The sequence below is a fragment of the Chaetodon trifascialis genome, chromosome 7 (genome assembly GCF_039877785.1).
Source record: "Chaetodon trifascialis isolate fChaTrf1 chromosome 7, fChaTrf1.hap1, whole genome shotgun sequence".
NCBI lineage: Eukaryota > Metazoa > Chordata > Actinopteri > Chaetodontiformes > Chaetodontidae > Chaetodon > Chaetodon trifascialis.
Window position 1 is genome coordinate 8,638,996 of NC_092062.1, and position 18,284 is coordinate 8,657,279.

Sequence of the window (18,284 nt, forward strand, 5' to 3'; positions counted from 1 at the left end):
CTCTCCACAGCGGTCACATGAATGTGGACACAGAGGGGATGCAGCGCCTCCAGGTGGATAATTGGGACGCGGCAATTTATGAGACTGCCTGTGTGTTTACTACACACAGTATGGCAGAGGCTCATAGCAACTCCAGGGGTCCTCGTAGGATCTCCATGGGGTGAACAGAAAAATGATGATTAATGTTACTGTAATTTAACACTGTGCAGCTCCACTGAGCACGGACTAATATAAAAATAAAGCATATAATGGCTAGATTTATACTTGGTTGTGATGTTGTTATTATCTGTATGGACAGTAGGGTTTTTAAATGCCCTGGATCCTTCATCTGAGGCATTCAGTCTGTGAGTAGTAGGCTGTAAATCCTAAAATATTTCCATTTTCATTTGGAATATTCTGTAGCTGTATTTTTTCATTGGCTGTATACTATTATTATGATATTTGTTAAGTATCCCCTGAAAGTGCTAAGTGTTTGGGGTATTTATTCTGGGCCAAATTGCTAAATCTCTGACTTCCATCTAGCGGTGTGTGGTAAAACTACATCAGCATCTTCGTCTTTCCATGAAAAAGCGACAGCACCTCCTATTGATACGATAAAAAAAAAAAAAAGTCCATCAAATTAAAAACACAAAAACACAAAAAACATTGCCTTGATTCATGTATAAGCTGGCTGTGTTAAGCAAAGTCTGAAATCAAATTGTTACGACACATTTTAGATTCATAAATCCCTCCAGTTTCCCCGACATTTGGATTGGGACCGTCCCATCCTTCAGGACACGCATGCAGCGTTCAAGTACTTCCCGTCAATTCTCCTTTTTCCTCGTTTCAATGTGTTTGGTTTTTTTGCTCTTGCCACACTGTTAAAATCTTAACACAATTTCAAGTTTCAATGATGTAAAAGACTGGCAAGAAAAAAACAACTAAAAATGATCTAAGTGTTTTTGCTAAACGGATTCAAATTAAATCCCACTATTATTCGGCTGAAAGATAAACTGCAATCTTTCCAACTGCGCTTGAACGCAGCTTCACTTCAGCGAAGCCAGACGAGAGACGACGGAGGGACGGTACTGCAGCTTGTGGCAGGAAACACGCTACCAAATTCCCCACACAATTCCTCCAACGAGTGTCCATGTAGTCAGCTGTTATATGAATTCCTCGGCAGTTGGGGGTAAGTGTTTGTGTTTCGTTTTTTGAAAGTTTTTTTTTTTTTTTTAAACTTTCTGGTACCGAAGTTGTTTCGGGCCCCCGTCTCATGGCAGCGACCCAGGCAGGGATGTTTACTGTACTCTCTCACTGCATTTGCCGTCAAAAATACGGGAAAACGGCTTCGCTGCCGATACACTGACATACTCTACTTAAAGTACTTAGCTTCGGGGATGTGTTAAAACATGCAAATGTGACAGAAACTTCTTAATTATGTTTTTACTGACCTGTACATGTCTGCTTTTTACATTGAAATGGTGTTGGTGCTGCGTGTCCAGTACGTGCTTTGCTAACTTTTGTCTCTTTAATCATTGCTAACATGCTAACAAAAAGTGTATGCTAATAACAACACCAAATGCTTTACTCTGCTACCGCTTATAGACCTAAAAACTGCACTAGGAAGATTGTTGGACGTGGTTGCATATATATAAACAGTGGCGTGGTAATCTAGGTAAACTCTTACCACCAGTGATGTTATCAGCACGTAATAATTCACCACCCATATAAACAATCAATCTCTTAATTCTTGAAAGATCATATCTTCATTTGCAAAACTTCAAATGCAACGTTCATGTGAGCTAATATCTAACTAGTTGTATATGAGCATCTATGATAACCTACTTATACTTTGTATTTGTATTCACTGAGGAGGATCTCGCTCTGTCAGGCATTCAACATTCTTAGTTGCTTCTGCAAGTGTGTGTATTTGAAACTGTGACACTTGAATGTGAAGTTTAATGTGCATCAACAAGCTGAGACTCATTCTATTGAATCAGCCTGGATCTTTAGCATTCCGCACCCTGTGTTAATGCATGCTCTTCAAGTCTGCACGGGAACTGACTGGATTTTGGTCCCTTAATTTCATTTTCCTGATATGTCTCGAGCAGTGCCTCTCAAACTGGAGCCTGAGGACGTGAATGCACATGTAGGGGTCCACAGAAAAAATGTTTAATTTATTTGAATTTGCTTATCTGACTCTGGCTCTCCAGGGGATAGCACAATGAGAGGTTTTATGATAGACTGCTTTGGTGATACAGCTTCAGTCTGCAGTTCTGTATTAGATGCTGTAACAACAACCTACAAAAATCGTCTCATCTGTGGATCCTGAAGACAAGTCTTCATGAAATGTGGGTCATGGTCCAAAATGAAACTTCCATGATAAGTGTTACATGTAGTTGCTGTGTAGCTGCTAATATAGACCAGTTTCAGTCTAAATACTTCATTTTCAGGGATGTGGGATTCCTATCTGTGACCCAGAGGCACGTGCAGATCAATGATGGGAAAGTTTGACCTGCTGCAAGGCCCATCAGCTCCACTGAGATGACCCCAGGAGAAGTGAGACGTGGATGACGGTGTGAGCCAGGGGAATTCAACATCTGGGCCAAGATTTTGTCACACTGAGCCAAAACAAAACCTGTTCAAGTCGACATAAAAGAAGAACATACAGTCATACACACTCACTCCCAGTCAGCTGCCACAATGCTGATGCCAGGACCGCTGTGGGTGTGCCTGGCTCTGATATGTTTGGGAAGCTCCAGTGCCCACAGCCTGTTTACCTGTGAGCCCATCAAAGTGCATCGGTGCTTGGGGATGCCCTACAACATGACCTTCTTTCCCAACATGATGGAGCACTATGACCAAGATATTGCAGCCAGTCATATGGAGGTGAGTCCTCATAACACTACATATATCAGTTTGTTGATCAACCTTATTTTGCCAATAATTGGCATTGTTGGGCATTAACAAATTAATGTTGTCACCTGCTAATGTAATTTATGTGTTTCCCTTCATTCATCAGTATGTAGAATATGCAGTTACATTTAAGATATACACATATTGTCGTTCTTTAGTCATTGTTGTTTTCTTAATCAGTTCTGAGTTAAAAGGATTGTGGTACTGGGATTAATTGTGGTATTGGGGGGGCAGTCAGTACACACCCATGCTGTGGGTCTGAACAATATTTGACTTAACACCATAAACCCACTGAATTTAATTTTAAATTCTAGGTCCCTTAGTTTCCAAAGAACATTGAAATGTCAGGTTGAATTTGTGGGAAATGTACATGGAGCTTAATTTATGAACTGGAACACACTGATACAGAATATATGTGTGATACTCTCAGACCGTTTGGAATCAAAACTCTTTAAGGGGGAAAGCTTTGTGTGAGGAGGTTTTCACTGACCCTCCTCAGCCTTGGTTTCCTTGGAGTTGTAATTATATTGGCCTGTGATAGACAACCCTCCTCTGCTTGCAAATAAAAATTATAATTCAAGTCACATTTAAAGATAATGAATATCATCTGAAACTAATTGCTAGGATTAGTGCTATTATTAGTGCTGTTGGTGGCTCCAGTCCATAAATGTCAGTGTCAGTCAGCCTTCAGATGCGCATATTGAGCGAAGCATAATTACCATTTTGTAATAGCCATCAACAGGCACACACAGTTTACAAGCTGCAGTTAGTCCACAGATCATGCCGATTGTTATAGAGCACGGTCGAGTTAATAAATTGTTCAGTGGTATTATTGAGGACATGATAGCTATGAATATGTGCATTCATTTTGAATTCTCAAATAATCGATTTTGAAACCCGTAGCACATCATTGCCACATTGAAATGTGGTGGTGAATTAGTGTGGAAGAAGGAATGTCCTCTTACTTACAGTGGACGGGTTACATCCACCCAGGGCTGAAAGTTATGTAGCACGCTCCCAACAGAATCACAATGGTTTCAGTTTAATTAGTGTGGGGCAGTTTTGACCATTAGCAGCTCCAGGTAGGCTAACTTTTTAAAAAATATATTTTTATTATTCATTACCACGAACCTCTGTGCCCTGGCGACCAGTCCAGGGTGTACACCGCCTCTCGCCCGTTGACGGCTGGGATAGGCTCCAGCACCCCCCGCAACCCCGAAAGGGATACGCGGTATAGAAAATGGATGGATGGATGGATGGAAAATGGATGGATGGATGGATGGATGGATGGATGGATGGATGGATGGATGGATGGATGGTTGGATGGATGGATGGATGGATTACCACAAACCATGTGGGGCGATGTCACTAAGCTTTCAGTCCAGCTGCTCTGTGATGCTTTATAGAAAAGGAAGGGAAGAGGTGCAAAGGAGGTAAACTTGGTTTGAGTGCTCCCTGTCTGATGTTGAGCATATGTGTTTTATTATGTCAGAGTGAAATTATGTTTGAATTTTTGGTCTGATCTGACATCATAAGCTGTGAGGTTTGAGAATCTGGTCATTTTCTGTCACCACGGCTGGACCCATGCAAGAGATGCAGACAACCTCCTTTGTGTAATGCAGAATGAATGTAACACTGCTATGTGAGGAGCTGGAGCTGATAACTCAGCAGACATTGAAAGGTGCTGAACCACAAGTAGCACTTGTTAACTTAGCTTGCTAGTCAATACGCTACAGTAGTTACAGTAGTTGGCTATTTTTTCAGAGTTCAGAGGACTGATGGAGAGCTTCATCACATGGCGCAACAACAATCACCTGAATATGAGCAAAACCAATGAGCTTGTGGTGGACTACAATGCTTCAAATATGGATGTTGCTGCAAAGAAGCTGTAAACTGTAAAATGTGGATGCTTCACACACATCTTCAAGCTGGCAGCATAGAAGATCTATTTTAAAAATAATAAGCGTGTGAATTCTTGAGTTATGGCCAAAAATGTGGTTTGTGTGGTCACATTAACCTTTGACCACCAAAATCTAATCAGTTCGTCCTGGAGTCCAAGTGGATGTTTGTGCCAAATTTGAAGAAATCTTAATGCATTCCTGACATATCGCATTCACTAGAAAGGGGGCGGACGGACAGACGGACAACCGGAAAACGTACTGCCTCCTGTCACGGCTTTTTCCAGTGCGGGAGCATCAAAACGTCTTCTGTCAATGTTTTTAAACTATAGCTTGTTCCAGTCAGAAGTGCATGCTGACTCAAATGTCCGTCAGCAGCTACTGTGGGGAAACACCCACCCAGAGACATGAAGTTTGGACACTGTGAACACAAATAAGTCCAAAAAAGACTTGATCCTTTTGAAGAAAAAGGGAAAAATAACACAGAAAGTCACTGGCCTTGTTTTTCTAAGACCAAGAGTCGTCTTGTGTCCCTCCTCAGCAGTGATCTCCATTCCCATAGTTGTTTCATCCTGTGTCCTGACATTCTTGAAGGCCAGGGTTTGGGTTACACACATTTGGTGTCAGTGCATTGAGCATGAACAGTGATCTGTTGAAGGAGTCTTTTGTGTGGCAACTGGCAAAGGTAGCAGGCGAGAAGGTACAGGCTTTTTATTTCACAGCAAACTTGGCCAAGGGCAACATCGCTGACTTTGTTGTGTGCTGCCTTTGATTTCTGGAGGAAGGGGAGGGACACACCCAGTCTCACACAAAGCCTACCCTGCATACCACAATGAGTATTCTCTCTCTGTTAATCACTCACTCATTTCCCCCCTGTACACAGTCTTACCTCTACAGTCCTGTCTCCCAGGTGACAGGCTTACACTCTCTGGCCTACATTCAACCTAACATACTGTACATAGCTCTCTTGGAAAGTGTGCAGTGATTTATCACAAAGCCCTGACGCTGTAATCAAGCAGACTTCTGTTTCAGTATGGGCTCAGCCTGGCCTACAGTATCAGGAGGATTTTCCGGAGGAGGGCTAACCTTTTTCCGCCCTTGGTCCCAGATTCCACCCGTGTTTGCCAGCTTTTAAAATAGAGGAGTTTGAAGTCTTAGAACACAAAGAGAATGGAAAGACTAATTGACACACTGTAATGTACAGGGAACACTTGAGGGTCTTAAAAGTTGGAGCGGAAGTTTGAAAAGTGATTTTCTAGCCTTTTTTTTCACAAATCATTTAATCCTTGAAGGACTTTGCTCTGAAATTCTCTGCAGAGGATTTTTGCCTTTAAGAGCAAATCAGCTTGACTTGTACCACTGATCCTGGTTGAAGGTTTCTGAAATGGGGGCAGTTTTTACAGTAACTCTGCTGTAAAGCAAATAAAGGTCAGATTGTTGAGCAATGGGCAGCTCATTGAGAAGGAGTCCAGGACCTCCACGGGGGAGAAACAAGGACGTTTACTGTCAGAGGGGGCAAGCCCAAGCCCCAGAGACGTGGGCCAACTGCCAGACTGCATGTCAGAAAAAAAGAGCAGAGGAAACATTGAATAGTGGACTGTATTGGAGTGTATGTGTGTGTTTTGTGTACAAATATTATCAGTATAGACTGACAGAAGTTTGTCCAAGCATCTCAGTCTGATAATGGTTGATGAGGTTGAAACAAAACTCTGAAATCCCACATGGTTTTTGTGCAGCTGTGAGTGAGCAAAGTATTCTGTGTGATTTAAGTCACTCTCAGTCTAAAACGTATACATTTACTAAAAAGCCAAGGATGTGGAAACATTAGCATAGACATGATCTTGACTTTGTCTCCAGTGTAAGCTGTGCGTCACTGATGAATCCACATAAATCGTCCTGGACGAACACTAATGCAGATGGTTCATCTGCAGCCAAACCTGTCAGCAGCTCTGTGCATTCCAGCCTTCCTGGCCTGTCGTTGTGTGTTTCCAAACGTCCGTGCACTCATTTCCTGCCACCTATAACCCCCCCCCATACACACACACACACACACACACACACACACACACACACACACACACACACACACACTCACTCGTCAGTCCTCAAGCTCTTGACCAGTGTGTTGAAATGGAAGAATATGGATTCCCAGCCAGTGAATGGGCCCCTTTGTGTGGCGCTATAGATCAGCGCAGATCAACTAAATGAAGTTAATACTTTATGCAGAGCAGTGGTTCCCAACAAGAATCAACTTTTGTTCACTTCTATATGTCTAGAGGTTATTATAACCAGTTCAACCAAAATCAGATTCACTTTTCTCTTGTTTTATCTCGCAAGCCTTCAGAGATAGATTCATTCAGGTTTTCCTGCTTATTGCCGGCTTTGTTAGTTTTTAATCGTCTTGCAAAAACCTGTTCCCATTTGTGATCTCAGCAATTATTAAGTCACATAGAGTCCCTTTGAAAATTTATAGACACAAGTCAAAAGGCTACTTTCTGTGTGTTTTCCAGCTTTGGGTTGCATCTACAAAGGTATACTTGTGACCTTAGAGACTGCTACAGTCTGCTTGAAATGGTCAAATGTTTTCAAGGGTGAAACCAATGTTTAAATCATGAACATTTCCACAAACTGTCAAATCCTCTTTAGGTACACTGTGCAAGTTTATGTTTTTTCAGATAAACTTCCAGCATGGATCACAACCTTTCAACGTAACTTTTCTCTCCATCCCCAGCCATTCATGCCCCTGGCAAACCTACGCTGCTCTCCAGACGTCCACCACTTCCTGTGCCAAGCCTTTATCCCAGCATGCACTGAGGAGAATAAGGTGATTCGTCCATGCAGAGAGGAGTGTGAGATCGTTCTGTCCGACTGTGAGGAGAACATACGAATCTTTGGTATTACCTGGCCCCCTGAGCTACAATGTGACAAGTAAGAAAACCACATTTACAAGAGCAACACCAGTGGTTCTTGATCAGTCCATTAAAAGATTTCTTTTCCCACTAGATTGGACCCATGTGGCTTTCCTGACGGTTCGGCACCTCCCGCAACCACCCCAATGCCCTCATCATCAGCTAAGAGGGACCTTGGCTTCTGGTGTCCACTGCAGCTGAAGACCAAGCCAGGCCATGGATCATCGTTCCTGGGTGCCCAGGACTGTGCTCCACCTTGCTCCAACATGTACTTCAAACCGCACGATATTGAATTTGCCAAGAGCTTCATTGGCGTGTGCTCCATCATCTGCTTGGGCGCCACGCTCTTCACCTTCCTCACTTTCCTCATCGACGTCAAGCGTTTCCGCTACCCAGAGCGCCCCATAATCTTCTACGCCGTCTGCTACAGCTTTGTCTCACTCATATACTTCATTGGTTTCCTGCTGGGGAACAATGCAGCCTGTACCAAAGCAGCTCATCCCACAGGTGTGGATACAGTGGTGCTGGGCTCTCAGAGCAAAGGCTGCACTCTGCTTTTTATGCTGCTCTACTTCTTCTCTATTGCCGGTATCGTCTGGTGGGTCATACTCACCATCACTTGGTTCCTGGCAGCTGGACCCAAGTGGAGCTGTGAGGCCATAGAGAAGAAAGCGGTACGTTTTTTAATAATTGAAGGTCATTAGTTGTTAGCAAATAGCAAGAGAATACAGCAAAGACATATAGAATATAAATAAAAAATAGAAAGTGCAAACTATTAGCAGCCAGAAGGATGGTGGACGCTGTTGAAGATATTGATAAATTTGTCCTCTGTGTTTAGGTGTGGTTCCACTCTGCTGCCTGGGGGATTCCTGGGGCGCTAACTGTCATGCTGCTGGCTCTGAACAAGGTTGAAGGGGACAACATCAGTGGCGTTTGCTTTGTGGGGCTCTACGACCTGGACGCCCTGCGCTACTTTGTTCTGGCTCCTCTGTGTCTGGGCGTCATCGTCGGCCTTTTCCTCATCCTGGCAGGCATCGTTTCTCTCAACAATGTCCGGCAGGTCATCCAGCACGACGAGCGCAACCAGGAGAAGCTGAAGAAGTTCATGATCCGCATCGGCGTGTTCAGCTGCCTCTACCTGGTCCCGCTGGTCACCCTGTTAGCCTGTTACACCTACGAACAGAGTCACCGCAGCACCTGGGAGAATACCTGGATCAACGACCGCTGCCAAGAGTACAGCATCCCCTGCTCCTACAAGGTAGCTGTGGCTCATTCACTCACTGAAACTGTTATGCCTCCACACAAGTTAAGGCCAAAGGACGCATTAGAAAAGTCTTTCCAGCTCACTGTCTTTTTAATGTCCACTTGATTGATGCTGTTGATTGAAAGTGTGCAGCTTATTATGGTAGCTGAAAAGGAAATGTTGGAGTGAGTGTTTTTGTGTAACAAAAAAAAAAGTTATGTAAACTTGCAATTTTCAACAAAGGGCTCAAAAAGCTTAACATAGTTTGCAAGGTTTAAAAATAAAGCTTGGATGACAAAAAATGTAAAGAGTTAGTACTCACACCTGTGTTGATCAAATGAAGCTCCGGACGTTTAACATTTAACACAAATGTGAAATTTTGGCTTTTACTAGACAAAACATGGCTCCTATTGAAGGGTGTTAGACTGAGAGGAGAGTATTAGGGTGAAGCTAATAATGGAAACACCACATTAAACAGTCTTTATGAGCACCATCTGATCCAGAAAGATTTTTTGCCATAAATATCCATTCCAAAAATGTCTCTAAAGCAAAGAGTACAATTTCCTGAGCAACTCACACACCTAATTATTTTGAAAATGAAATAACAGTCAGTCTGGCCAATCCCTAAATGAGCCAATGCATGTGTGTGTAAAAGAGAAGTGCAGTGCGAAATTAATTAATTAAGCTGCTAAATATAAATATGAGGTAGAGGGCTGACAGTCAGTGTTAACAGGACAACCAGATACATAGCAGATACACAGAGTCACTAAAACAACAGTATATTGCTAATCTGTAAACTATATTTTCACTTCAAAGCGGCTGTCCATCTATAAACCACTTTAACTCCACCAGCTATTGTGTGCAGTTGTAGGTTGTGAAAAGGAAAATCAAAGAAAGCATGTAAAAAGGACAGTGTAAAAGAAAAACAAACAAGCTCAGACGTTAGAAGTTCAGTCCGAAGAAGTCAAAAATTGGTTTAATTAGTTTACACACACTAAATCACAAGGAGCCCATTATGGTTTGTGTATGTCTCTTTTCTTCAGACAGCAGAGCTCGACCGCCCTGACCTCTCCCTGTTTCTGGTGAAATACTTAATGACGCTGGTGGTTGGAATATCTGCAGTGTTCTGGGTCAGCAGCAAAAAGACGTGCTCTGAGTGGGCCTACTTCTTCAACCGGACCCGCAAGAGAGAGTGAGGCCACATCTCTTGTCCACTTACATGTTCAAATTCAGTTTGCATGAGAAATAAATATGTAGTGTCACTAAACTCCCCTGTTCTCGAACCCACAGTCCCATCAGCGAGAGCCGCCGGGTGCTGCAGGAGTCCTGCGAGTTCTTCCTCAAGCACAACAGCCGCGTCCAGCACAAGAAGAAGCACTACAAGCCGAGCTCCCACAAGCTCAAGGTCGTCTCCAAGTCCATGGGCACGAGCACCGGCGCTGCCACCTCCAATGCCTCTACCGCCGCCACCATAACCAATCAAGGAGCCTCTGCGCTGGGCAATCACGACCCCCATGTGCAAGGTTCTCTGTCTGAGGCGTCAGTCAGGGAGCACCTGGACAGGGGCACCTCCAGCCGAAGCTCCAGGAGGGGGGAGAGGGAGCGAGGAGAGAGACGTAGCAAAGGAGGAAGCTCCAGTAAGATCAGCAGCCGCTCAGAGAGTATGCACAGAGTCCCAGATGGGAGGTAAGTGAGACAGGTGTGAAGTCCCTTGGCTGAAGTTCTTAAATGTTGGGTCTTTGATGTGTGTGAGAAGCACAAACGAAACACTTTTGACAGCATGCAGTATTTTACATGTTGATATTATCGACGTCTCTGTTGCAGCTCAGCTTTGTTTAGCCTGTTTTTCCCTCTGTTGTTTGTTGCTATACTGAAGTGTATCTGCACAAATGATAACCTCTAGTCATGTGTGATGTCTGCTGGCTGGTTCAGGATGACTCCGAGGAGCGAGCTGTCAGAGGCCAGGCAGGTCCCCAGTGGACAGCAGCATCCAGCTTTAAACCTATCACACAGCAGCAGCATCCAGGACTCCACCCACCAGCTGGTGCACCGGGTGCCTGAGGAGAGCAAGGACACAAAGGACAGCAGCTGCTGAGACATCTGACCCCCACCCCCAAATTTATCAGTCCATCCATCCATCCATCTGTGAAACCACCCATTCATGTGTCTGTTTGAAACCATAGTATCTGTTTGTGTCATTCATCATATAATAAGCTTCAGGCGTGGATTATGATTGTATTGATCACATTGTAGACAGTGAATGTTCATTGCTTGTAAAATGTAACACACCTTGAGTATTTCAAACGTGGTATCTGTGGGTTTCAGCAGAGAGCCTAACAGCATTGGATTGTTCAGTTGATGTGTGTCTTTCAGCTTTACCGAGCTCCTCGCCTTCCACCTGAATGTTGCAGCAGCACAGCTGTGTTCCACCTGTACATCTGCCAATGCTCATATATTTTTTATAGCATACGTTAAAAACTTTAGCTCTACTGTTTTGTAGATTGCTAGTTGAATAGCATGGAATGCATACTAGTAAACCAATGCAATATTTTTGTAAAGAATTTTTTTTTTTTTTTTTTTTTGGAAATGAAGTCTTTCACTGGACTAGTCACTACACTGAGTGTTACGTTAAGAGAGGTCATGATATGCCAAACATTCAACGTAAAGAGTCGTCCTGTGGTAAACTGTTTTATGAATGTCTTTTTGTTCTTCCAGGAAAGATGGTATGTCTTCAAACCTCATTGTTTTTTGTGCTACTTTACTGCTTCTTTGAAAAAAAAAATGCATGCTCTTAAACTTGATGTAGTTGATTTTTAGACTGTTGAATTTGTGATTTTCATTTGGCAAAGTTTTATTTTAGAAAATGGACTTCCACTTCTTTTGTACAAACACCTTTTGTGCATATGTCTTCAGAGAAGCGTCCTGTGAATTTGGACATAGCTTTATAGTTGTCAGCAAGAACGTGCCTTCCTTTGAGTTGTTCCTTATCGTCACAGAACAGATGCTCTGCATGTGTGATGTCTACCTGGGTGTAGGTAATGAATTGATGACTTTTGAGTCACGTTAAGGAAATGAATCGAACAGGCTTTGCACTATTTGTCATTAGAAGCACAAACTGCTCATTAATAAGTATGAATAGTCAGAAACATACACAAAAAGAGACGTTGGAGCTTATTTCAGGTCTTATTTATAACATATGGACCGAGGACCATATATTTTAAGTGCTTCCAGAGCAGCCTCTGTGAGTTGTCATGCTGTACTGTCTGTTTTGCTGTGTAAGGGATCAAGTCTTAAGTTTCTTTACCTTTTATATTTGGGAGTCATGGGACAATTCAGTATCACTGAAAAAGGGAATGCTTGTCGGTCTGTTTGTGTAGCACATGTGTATCATGTGGATGGGGGTCTTTCTCATAATGCACCTGGACTTAGCATAGTCTATATAGACTATGAAATGCTCTCTACAAATTTTTTTTACTGTTTCTATGTAGCCTATCTTGTCAGTTGAATTTTGTATCAATCCAATTTCATTATAATAAAGCACATTTGAATAAAAAATCGAACTTTTGTGAGTTAGTAATGACGCAATTTGACAGACCTTAGTCCACATTTTACTTTAAGCCCACTTTTATGGATCACAGCTCCACATATGATCATCTCAGGGATGGGATGTTCTGAGGCCGTTTTTTCCTCTGCACGTTGACTGGCTCCTTCCCTCTCGTCCTGCCCTCCTCTGGACTCCGCTGGCTGGAGTTGGAGTCAAACTGTCGCCTCACATCCCTCAGAGGGAGCGCGCGGCCGTCTGTTGTATGATGTCTCCTCTTGTTGCCCGCCTGCTGCTTCTTGTCTGCTTGGCTTTACCTCTTTATGGCGTGGAAAAGGTGAGAAATAGAGGATACCGAAAGGATCCTGACGCTGACAAGGTAAGACAGAGTTCGCTCGAAGATGACCATATAGCCACTGTGATCATTTCCAAAAGTAGACATGTGGCATTCCAGGAGAGATATTGTAGCTTCTCAGAACGAAAAATCATAAGAAGTATCAATTTGAGAAATATAAGGAAAATATAATGATTGTTCTGAAATGACGTTATTGTCACTTATTGCGCATTTCTGTGTCCTTGAACGCATCTCTGTTAACATGCGCATGTTATGTTCCTAAAACTACTCCTGGGATTACTTTTTCTTGCGGAATGCATTGCTGTTTTTCAGCTGTACCCTTAAAAGACTGATTTCCCAAAAAGACAGCAGTGATACGCTGATTCATGCACATGTGGGCTAACAGTGCAGTGAGTGTGGTCACCGCTTTGCCAAAACGGGCTCCAAAAATTACCTGCTCCCAGGAGCAGGAGAGAAAGTGCTGCTTTTTAGCCTTTGTATGGTCAGCTGGCTCTCTGTTATTCCACGTTTGGCTGCTCTCCAGCACACTGAGTGCACAGAAAGAAATCCCCTAACAGGAAGTTGGGGTCTGGCTCATTCTGTCTGTGTCTCTTTGTTATCTGTTTGACCATCAGCTAAAAAAAAAATGTACGATTTTGGTTTTTGGGGAAACTTTGTGGTTGATATTTTAAAGCTTAGAAATGAGTCAAAATATACCTGATAATGTTGTCAAAAAATACCTAAAGCAGGGTTCAACTGTTTGATTCCACAGCAGACAATTCACAACAACTCCAATCTATCTTTGTATAGAATTACATAACCCCAGTCTACGCCTTAGGTGCAGACAGACGGAATTTAGTGGACCCACAGTCCTCTCTTTAATCCCTTGGGAGTCAAAAGAAAGTGAAACTGGTGTTTATTTTGCTCAGACTCTGTGGACCTCCCTCAGGGACTCCTGCAAGTCTGCATACCCCACTCTGAGAACCACAGAGCTCGGGCAATTGCTCTCCATTATCCTCCAAAGCCTCTCTCCACAAGTGAGACCGCAGCAGAAGGATATAATGAATAGCATTTTATGTCACCATCTGTATCTAGTGCACTGGAAATGATGCAGACAAGCCCAACTGCACTAGACACTCTGAAGAAGGAAGATCTACTTATTTGAACAACATGGTAATCATAAAAATCCTATTTTGCATCCTCTCGAGATCCTCTGAATTGAAAAAGTCTCAGAGCCACGCACTGTATCCACGCTCTGCATGCTCCAGGAGAGCTTCAGTCCTGGCTTCGGTGTTGACTAATGCATGAAATTCTACTGATTCCTCAGCACTTTGGGGCAAATGCAGCCTTTATGCTTCAGTTACAGTAATGGACTGTGTGCTACTAAAACCAAGAAGGCAGGCAGCTCAGCTATAACAGCAGACAGTGGACAGAGGTTCCTTTCATTAGTCTGCTTTGAAAGGTCTCCAAAAATCCAACCCTTAATAAAACACTGACATATTTCCTCGCTGAAGATCAACCAAACAGTCTCATGCTATATTTCCACATTTTGCCACCTCTTAGCCGAGGTGCTTGGACATTTTGTCCCTTTTCCTCGAGGACGCAGTCTAGGTATATTACACAACATGCAACCCTCCATCTCTTGCTTTAATCACATACTTCCCAGTTTTCTATAGAGATGATGTCAGACCTCACATCTCCAGGTTGCTCCAGCGTGGCCACTTAATGGCTAAAACAGACTCTCAAGCATCTGTTTCGCAGCAGCTGGCATGAGAATACTGTAAAACTCCCCATATTTACGCATATTCCACATTCACCTCGTCTGAAGTAGATTTTTCTACTTTACCCCAGAGACTCAAGTTGAGACAAGACGTTGAAGCTCGGGTAAAAGCTCTTTGTTCTCTCTTGCCTGTGGACTTTTTTTTTTTTTGCCCTAATGCCTTTTGGCCCCATGCCCCTATAACTGCTTCACAGCTGCATGCAGAGCAAAAGGGCAGCAATGACCCAACAAAAGCACAGACCTAAATCCTTTTGGCATCAGTGTTTGCTTAAGGGCGAGGACGTTCTTCTACGTGTCAGTTTATGTCTGTCCTGACCGAGGGAATGAGTGTATGACACTTAGACATCACATAATCAAAAGTAAAGTCCAACTCCAGCTAAAAAAAGCTTTGACAGTTAACCTACACGCTGTAATCTGCTGCTCAGAATGTGTCTTTGAGGAACGTTACGCAAAGCTATCTTGGATCTTAATTGTGTCTATCTCTGTATGTGGTAGTGCAGTTTTGGCAAGCTCCCCGGTCTCTGTGTGTCCCTGTGTGTACTTGAGTCAGCTTTAGTAAGAAGCGGCATCTGTTTAAACATAGCAGGAGATTCATCTGGACAATGAATCACACCGAGAGAAGTATGGCCAGACGCCTACTAATTTAGGCTGTCACCAAACCTTTGGATCCTCATTAACACACGATCTGTCATTCACTTGCTTCATGGCTTCATGGTGTGCTGCTTGTGTTGCTTTGCCTTGGTTTGGATCACATCTGCTGTTGCACTTATTTCAGCCCTGTGGCACTGGCTTTGTTTATGTGACTGGTTAATGAGGTATAATCTGGCGTCTTGTGTGTGTGTGTGTGTGTGTGTGTGTGTGTGTGTGTGTGTGTGTGTGTGTGTGTGTGTGTGTGTGATGGTTGGATGAATGGCAGCATTCAGGTGTTTGTGTTGCATGCAGCCCAAACAGGGACTTATCCCCCAGGGAGGATAAAGAAAATCTCAAACAGGAAGTTAGATAACAATAGACTGTGCAGATGTTGTTGTGTGCCTTCTTTTCATTGTCAACCTCCACCGCTGCTTCCTCTCTTCTCCGTTCTTCCAGTATGGCAGCTGCATGCAGGGGCCCGCAGGCCTCCCTGGCAGAGAGGGTAACCCTGGAACCAACGGCATCCCGGGGACGCCGGGCATCCCCGGCCGTGACGGGCAGAAAGGTGAGAAAGGCGAGTGCATTAATGAGATCTTCGAGGAGCCCTGGAGGCCCAACTACAAGCAGTGTGCCTGGAACTCTCTGAATTATGGGATCGACCTGGGTAAAGTAGCTGTAAGTATCTGGAAACAGAGGAATGATATGCTTCTGAGGAATGTGGATTTGCTTTTCAGTCATTTTATAAACTTAGAGAAGTGCTGTACAATGCATAAAAGTGGCAAAAATTCTGCATGCTGTGCTGCAGGACTGTACGTTCACCAAGCTACGCTCAGACAGCGCCGTCAGAGTCCTCTTCAGTGGTTCCCTCAGACTCAAGTGTAAGAGTGCATGCTGCCAGAGGTGGTACTTCACCTTCAATGGAGCAGAATGCACAGGACCCCTGCCCATAGAGTCCATCATCTACTTAGACCAGGGAAGCCCTGAACTCAACTCGACCATCAACATCCACAGAACATCCTCAGGTACGACTCATCGGCTTTGTCATGCAACAAACAACTAATAATGTTTTATCCAGTGCTATTAAAGGCTAAAGTTTAAAGGAACAGTTCACCTTTTTGAGGAATATGCTTATTCACTTTCTTGCAGAGAGTTAGATGAACTGTAGCTTGAGCCATCAGCCAGTTATCTTAGGTTAGCACAAAGACTGGAAACGGGGGAACAGCTAGCCTGGCTCTGTCTAAAGTTAATATCCACCACTCTCTCTGCTGCCTTGTATCACTCTGCTCACGAGTTTCGGTGGTAGCAAAGGGGGTTGGTTGCTCTGCGAAGCCTCATTCCTCAGAAGGCCCGCTCTCCATGGCGTGAGCCTCACCAAGACCCCGGTGCCTCTCGCCATGACTCGTCTTCTCAAAGATGCCCCAGCAGCGCTTTGTGGCCTAAGGGCAGAGCGCCCCAGGCTTCAGAGTCAGCTGTGACGCTGTCTGACAGCAGGATGAGAGGCTAGTGCACCACACACGCGCACACACACACACACACACACACACACACACACACACACGCAAACACACACACACACGCAAACACACAAACTTACACACAAACAAACAAACAAACACACACACATACACACACACACACACACACACACACACACACACACAAACACCACTGCCCCCCCTTACTCCCCACCGTTTGTTGTCATGCTGCTTTGCCAGCATCGAACATAATGAGACTGAAGCTCACACACGTGTTTTTATACTTTACAGAAAGGAGATATTGGAAATTTATCACAAGTTGCAGCGTTTTCTTGACCTGTGATTGGCCAAAGTCTCTCATTGCAGGCAAGATTTTATAAAGCCCATAAACAGAGGCAAGAGGAGGTGCAGAAGTCTAGTTTTCTGTCAAACCACTCCAATTACAATATGCTGAAAGTTTATTATGGAATCTTTGGCCAGTGGTGCCAAAATAAAACTTCCTACAGCAGCTTCAATGAAATGTACCTAACAGCACCTCTAAAGCTCACTAAGTAATGTGATATCTTGTTTAATCCATTGAAAAACGTAAGTGTAAAAACTACAAGTTGCGGTTTGCAGGGGATTATGTGCTGGAAGCTGTAATTTCTGAAGTTTCCACAGGCCGCCTTCAGTGGCTGCTCCCAGCTTTTGTTACCTTTGTAGCATTTGAGCACGCACAGGTACTACATTTCCCCCTTCATAAACAGTCATTTTACTTATTTTTGTTGCCTTTGGATGGAGCCAGACTTGCTGTTTCCAGTCTTTATGCCAAGCTAACTCACTGCTGACTGTAGCTGTACACACAGATATGAGAGCATCAGTCTTCTCTCATCTTGGAAAGAGAGTGAATAAGCAGATTTTCCTCATCCTTTAAGTGGTTATTTAACTGCTGTGCTAAAGTTATACTCTTCCAATTAGGGTTTGGAAAATAAAACAATGAACGTTTTCCTCCTCCTGAGACAGTCTGGGTGTTCCCTGGATTTCATTTGTGTTGTCTTCTCTTTGCTCCCTCCAGTTGAAGGGCTGTGTGAGGGTGTCAAAGCAGGGTTGGTGGATGTGGCTGTGTGGGTGGGGACCTGTGCTGACTACCCCAGAGGTGACGCGTCTACAGGGTGGAATTCAGTATCCAGGATTATCATTGAGGAGCTGCCCAAATAAAAAAAAAAAAAAGGGTTTGTGTTCAAGGGAGGGACCAGCGCTGGTCGTTTAAGTGTATGTTATCTGGCCTTCAAAATGATCGGGTATGGTTTGCTGAGGGGTCACAGCATCACTGATGGTAACTTGAATGTTTTTGTTTTCTTTCAGTGCCATACTAGTTGACAGGCCTATAAACAAGAATACTGTGTCATTCTGTCTTACATAAACTTTGTACTGTAGCTGTACTGCTCATGGCTGCTGTTGGTTTACAGTAACCATTTAACAGACATCGCAACAAGACACTGACGATATTTGAACTATGTACTCATGTGACCTGTTTGTATTCATTATTACTGTTAATAAAGTCTTTTTTTAAAGAACCGAACACAAACTATACGACTCC

At 43.6% G+C, this 18,284-nt stretch overlaps 2 protein-coding genes across 4 annotated transcripts; both read left to right on the forward strand.

Moving 5' to 3' along the window:
• The first annotated feature begins 1,016 nt into the window (after positions 1-1,016).
• On the forward strand, positions 1,017-12,491 carry fzd6 (frizzled class receptor 6). The gene is made up of 8 exons (XM_070967188.1): positions 1,017-1,168; positions 2,433-2,868; positions 7,525-7,721; positions 7,797-8,376; positions 8,541-8,960; positions 9,989-10,137; positions 10,236-10,631; positions 10,878-12,491. The coding sequence occupies exons 2-8, from the start codon at positions 2,683-2,685 to the stop codon at positions 11,038-11,040; spliced, it is 2,091 nt and encodes a 696-aa protein (XP_070823289.1). The 5' UTR covers positions 1,017-1,168; positions 2,433-2,682; the 3' UTR covers positions 11,041-12,491.
• A 218-nt stretch (positions 12,492-12,709) lies between these two features.
• LOC139334260 (collagen triple helix repeat-containing protein 1-like) lies at positions 12,710-18,269 on the forward strand. Of its 3 annotated transcripts, XM_070967041.1 has the most exons (5): positions 12,710-12,865; positions 13,916-13,993; positions 15,687-15,905; positions 16,036-16,252; positions 17,760-18,263. In XM_070967041.1, the coding sequence occupies exons 1-5, from the start codon at positions 12,752-12,754 to the stop codon at positions 17,900-17,902; spliced, it is 771 nt and encodes a 256-aa protein (XP_070823142.1). In that variant the 5' UTR covers positions 12,710-12,751; the 3' UTR covers positions 17,903-18,263. The 3 variants fall into 3 exon arrangements, with proteins under 3 accessions (XP_070823142.1, XP_070823143.1, XP_070823144.1); XM_070967042.1 differs by lacking the exon at positions 13,916-13,993 and having other exon boundaries at positions 12,723-12,865; positions 17,760-18,269; XM_070967043.1 differs by lacking the exon at positions 13,916-13,993 and having other exon boundaries at positions 12,741-12,823; positions 17,760-18,021.
• Positions 18,270-18,284: the final 15 nt, after the last annotated feature.

What these genes read in the sequence shown, in the direction of transcription:
- LOC139334260 (XM_070967041.1), top strand. Translation starts at nt 12,752, where the DNA reads ATGATGTCTCCTCTTGTTGCCCGCCTGCTGCTTCTTGTCTGCTTGGCT. An exon ending in AGGATCCTGACGCTGACAAG is followed by an intron (nt 12,866 to 13,915) that starts GTAAGACAGAGT and finishes ATCTGTATCTAG; the next exon opens with TGCACTGGAAATGATGCAGA. An exon ending in CTACTTATTTGAACAACATG is followed by an intron (nt 13,994 to 15,686) that starts GTAATCATAAAA and finishes CCGTTCTTCCAG; the next exon opens with TATGGCAGCTGCATGCAGGG.
- fzd6 (XM_070967188.1), top strand. Translation starts at nt 2,683, where the DNA reads ATGCTGATGCCAGGACCGCTGTGGGTGTGCCTGGCTCTGATATGTTTG. An exon ending in TTGCAGCCAGTCATATGGAG is followed by an intron (nt 2,869 to 7,524) that starts GTGAGTCCTCAT and finishes CTCCATCCCCAG; the next exon opens with CCATTCATGCCCCTGGCAAA. An exon ending in GCATCCCCTGCTCCTACAAG is followed by an intron (nt 8,961 to 9,988) that starts GTAGCTGTGGCT and finishes TCTTTTCTTCAG; the next exon opens with ACAGCAGAGCTCGACCGCCC.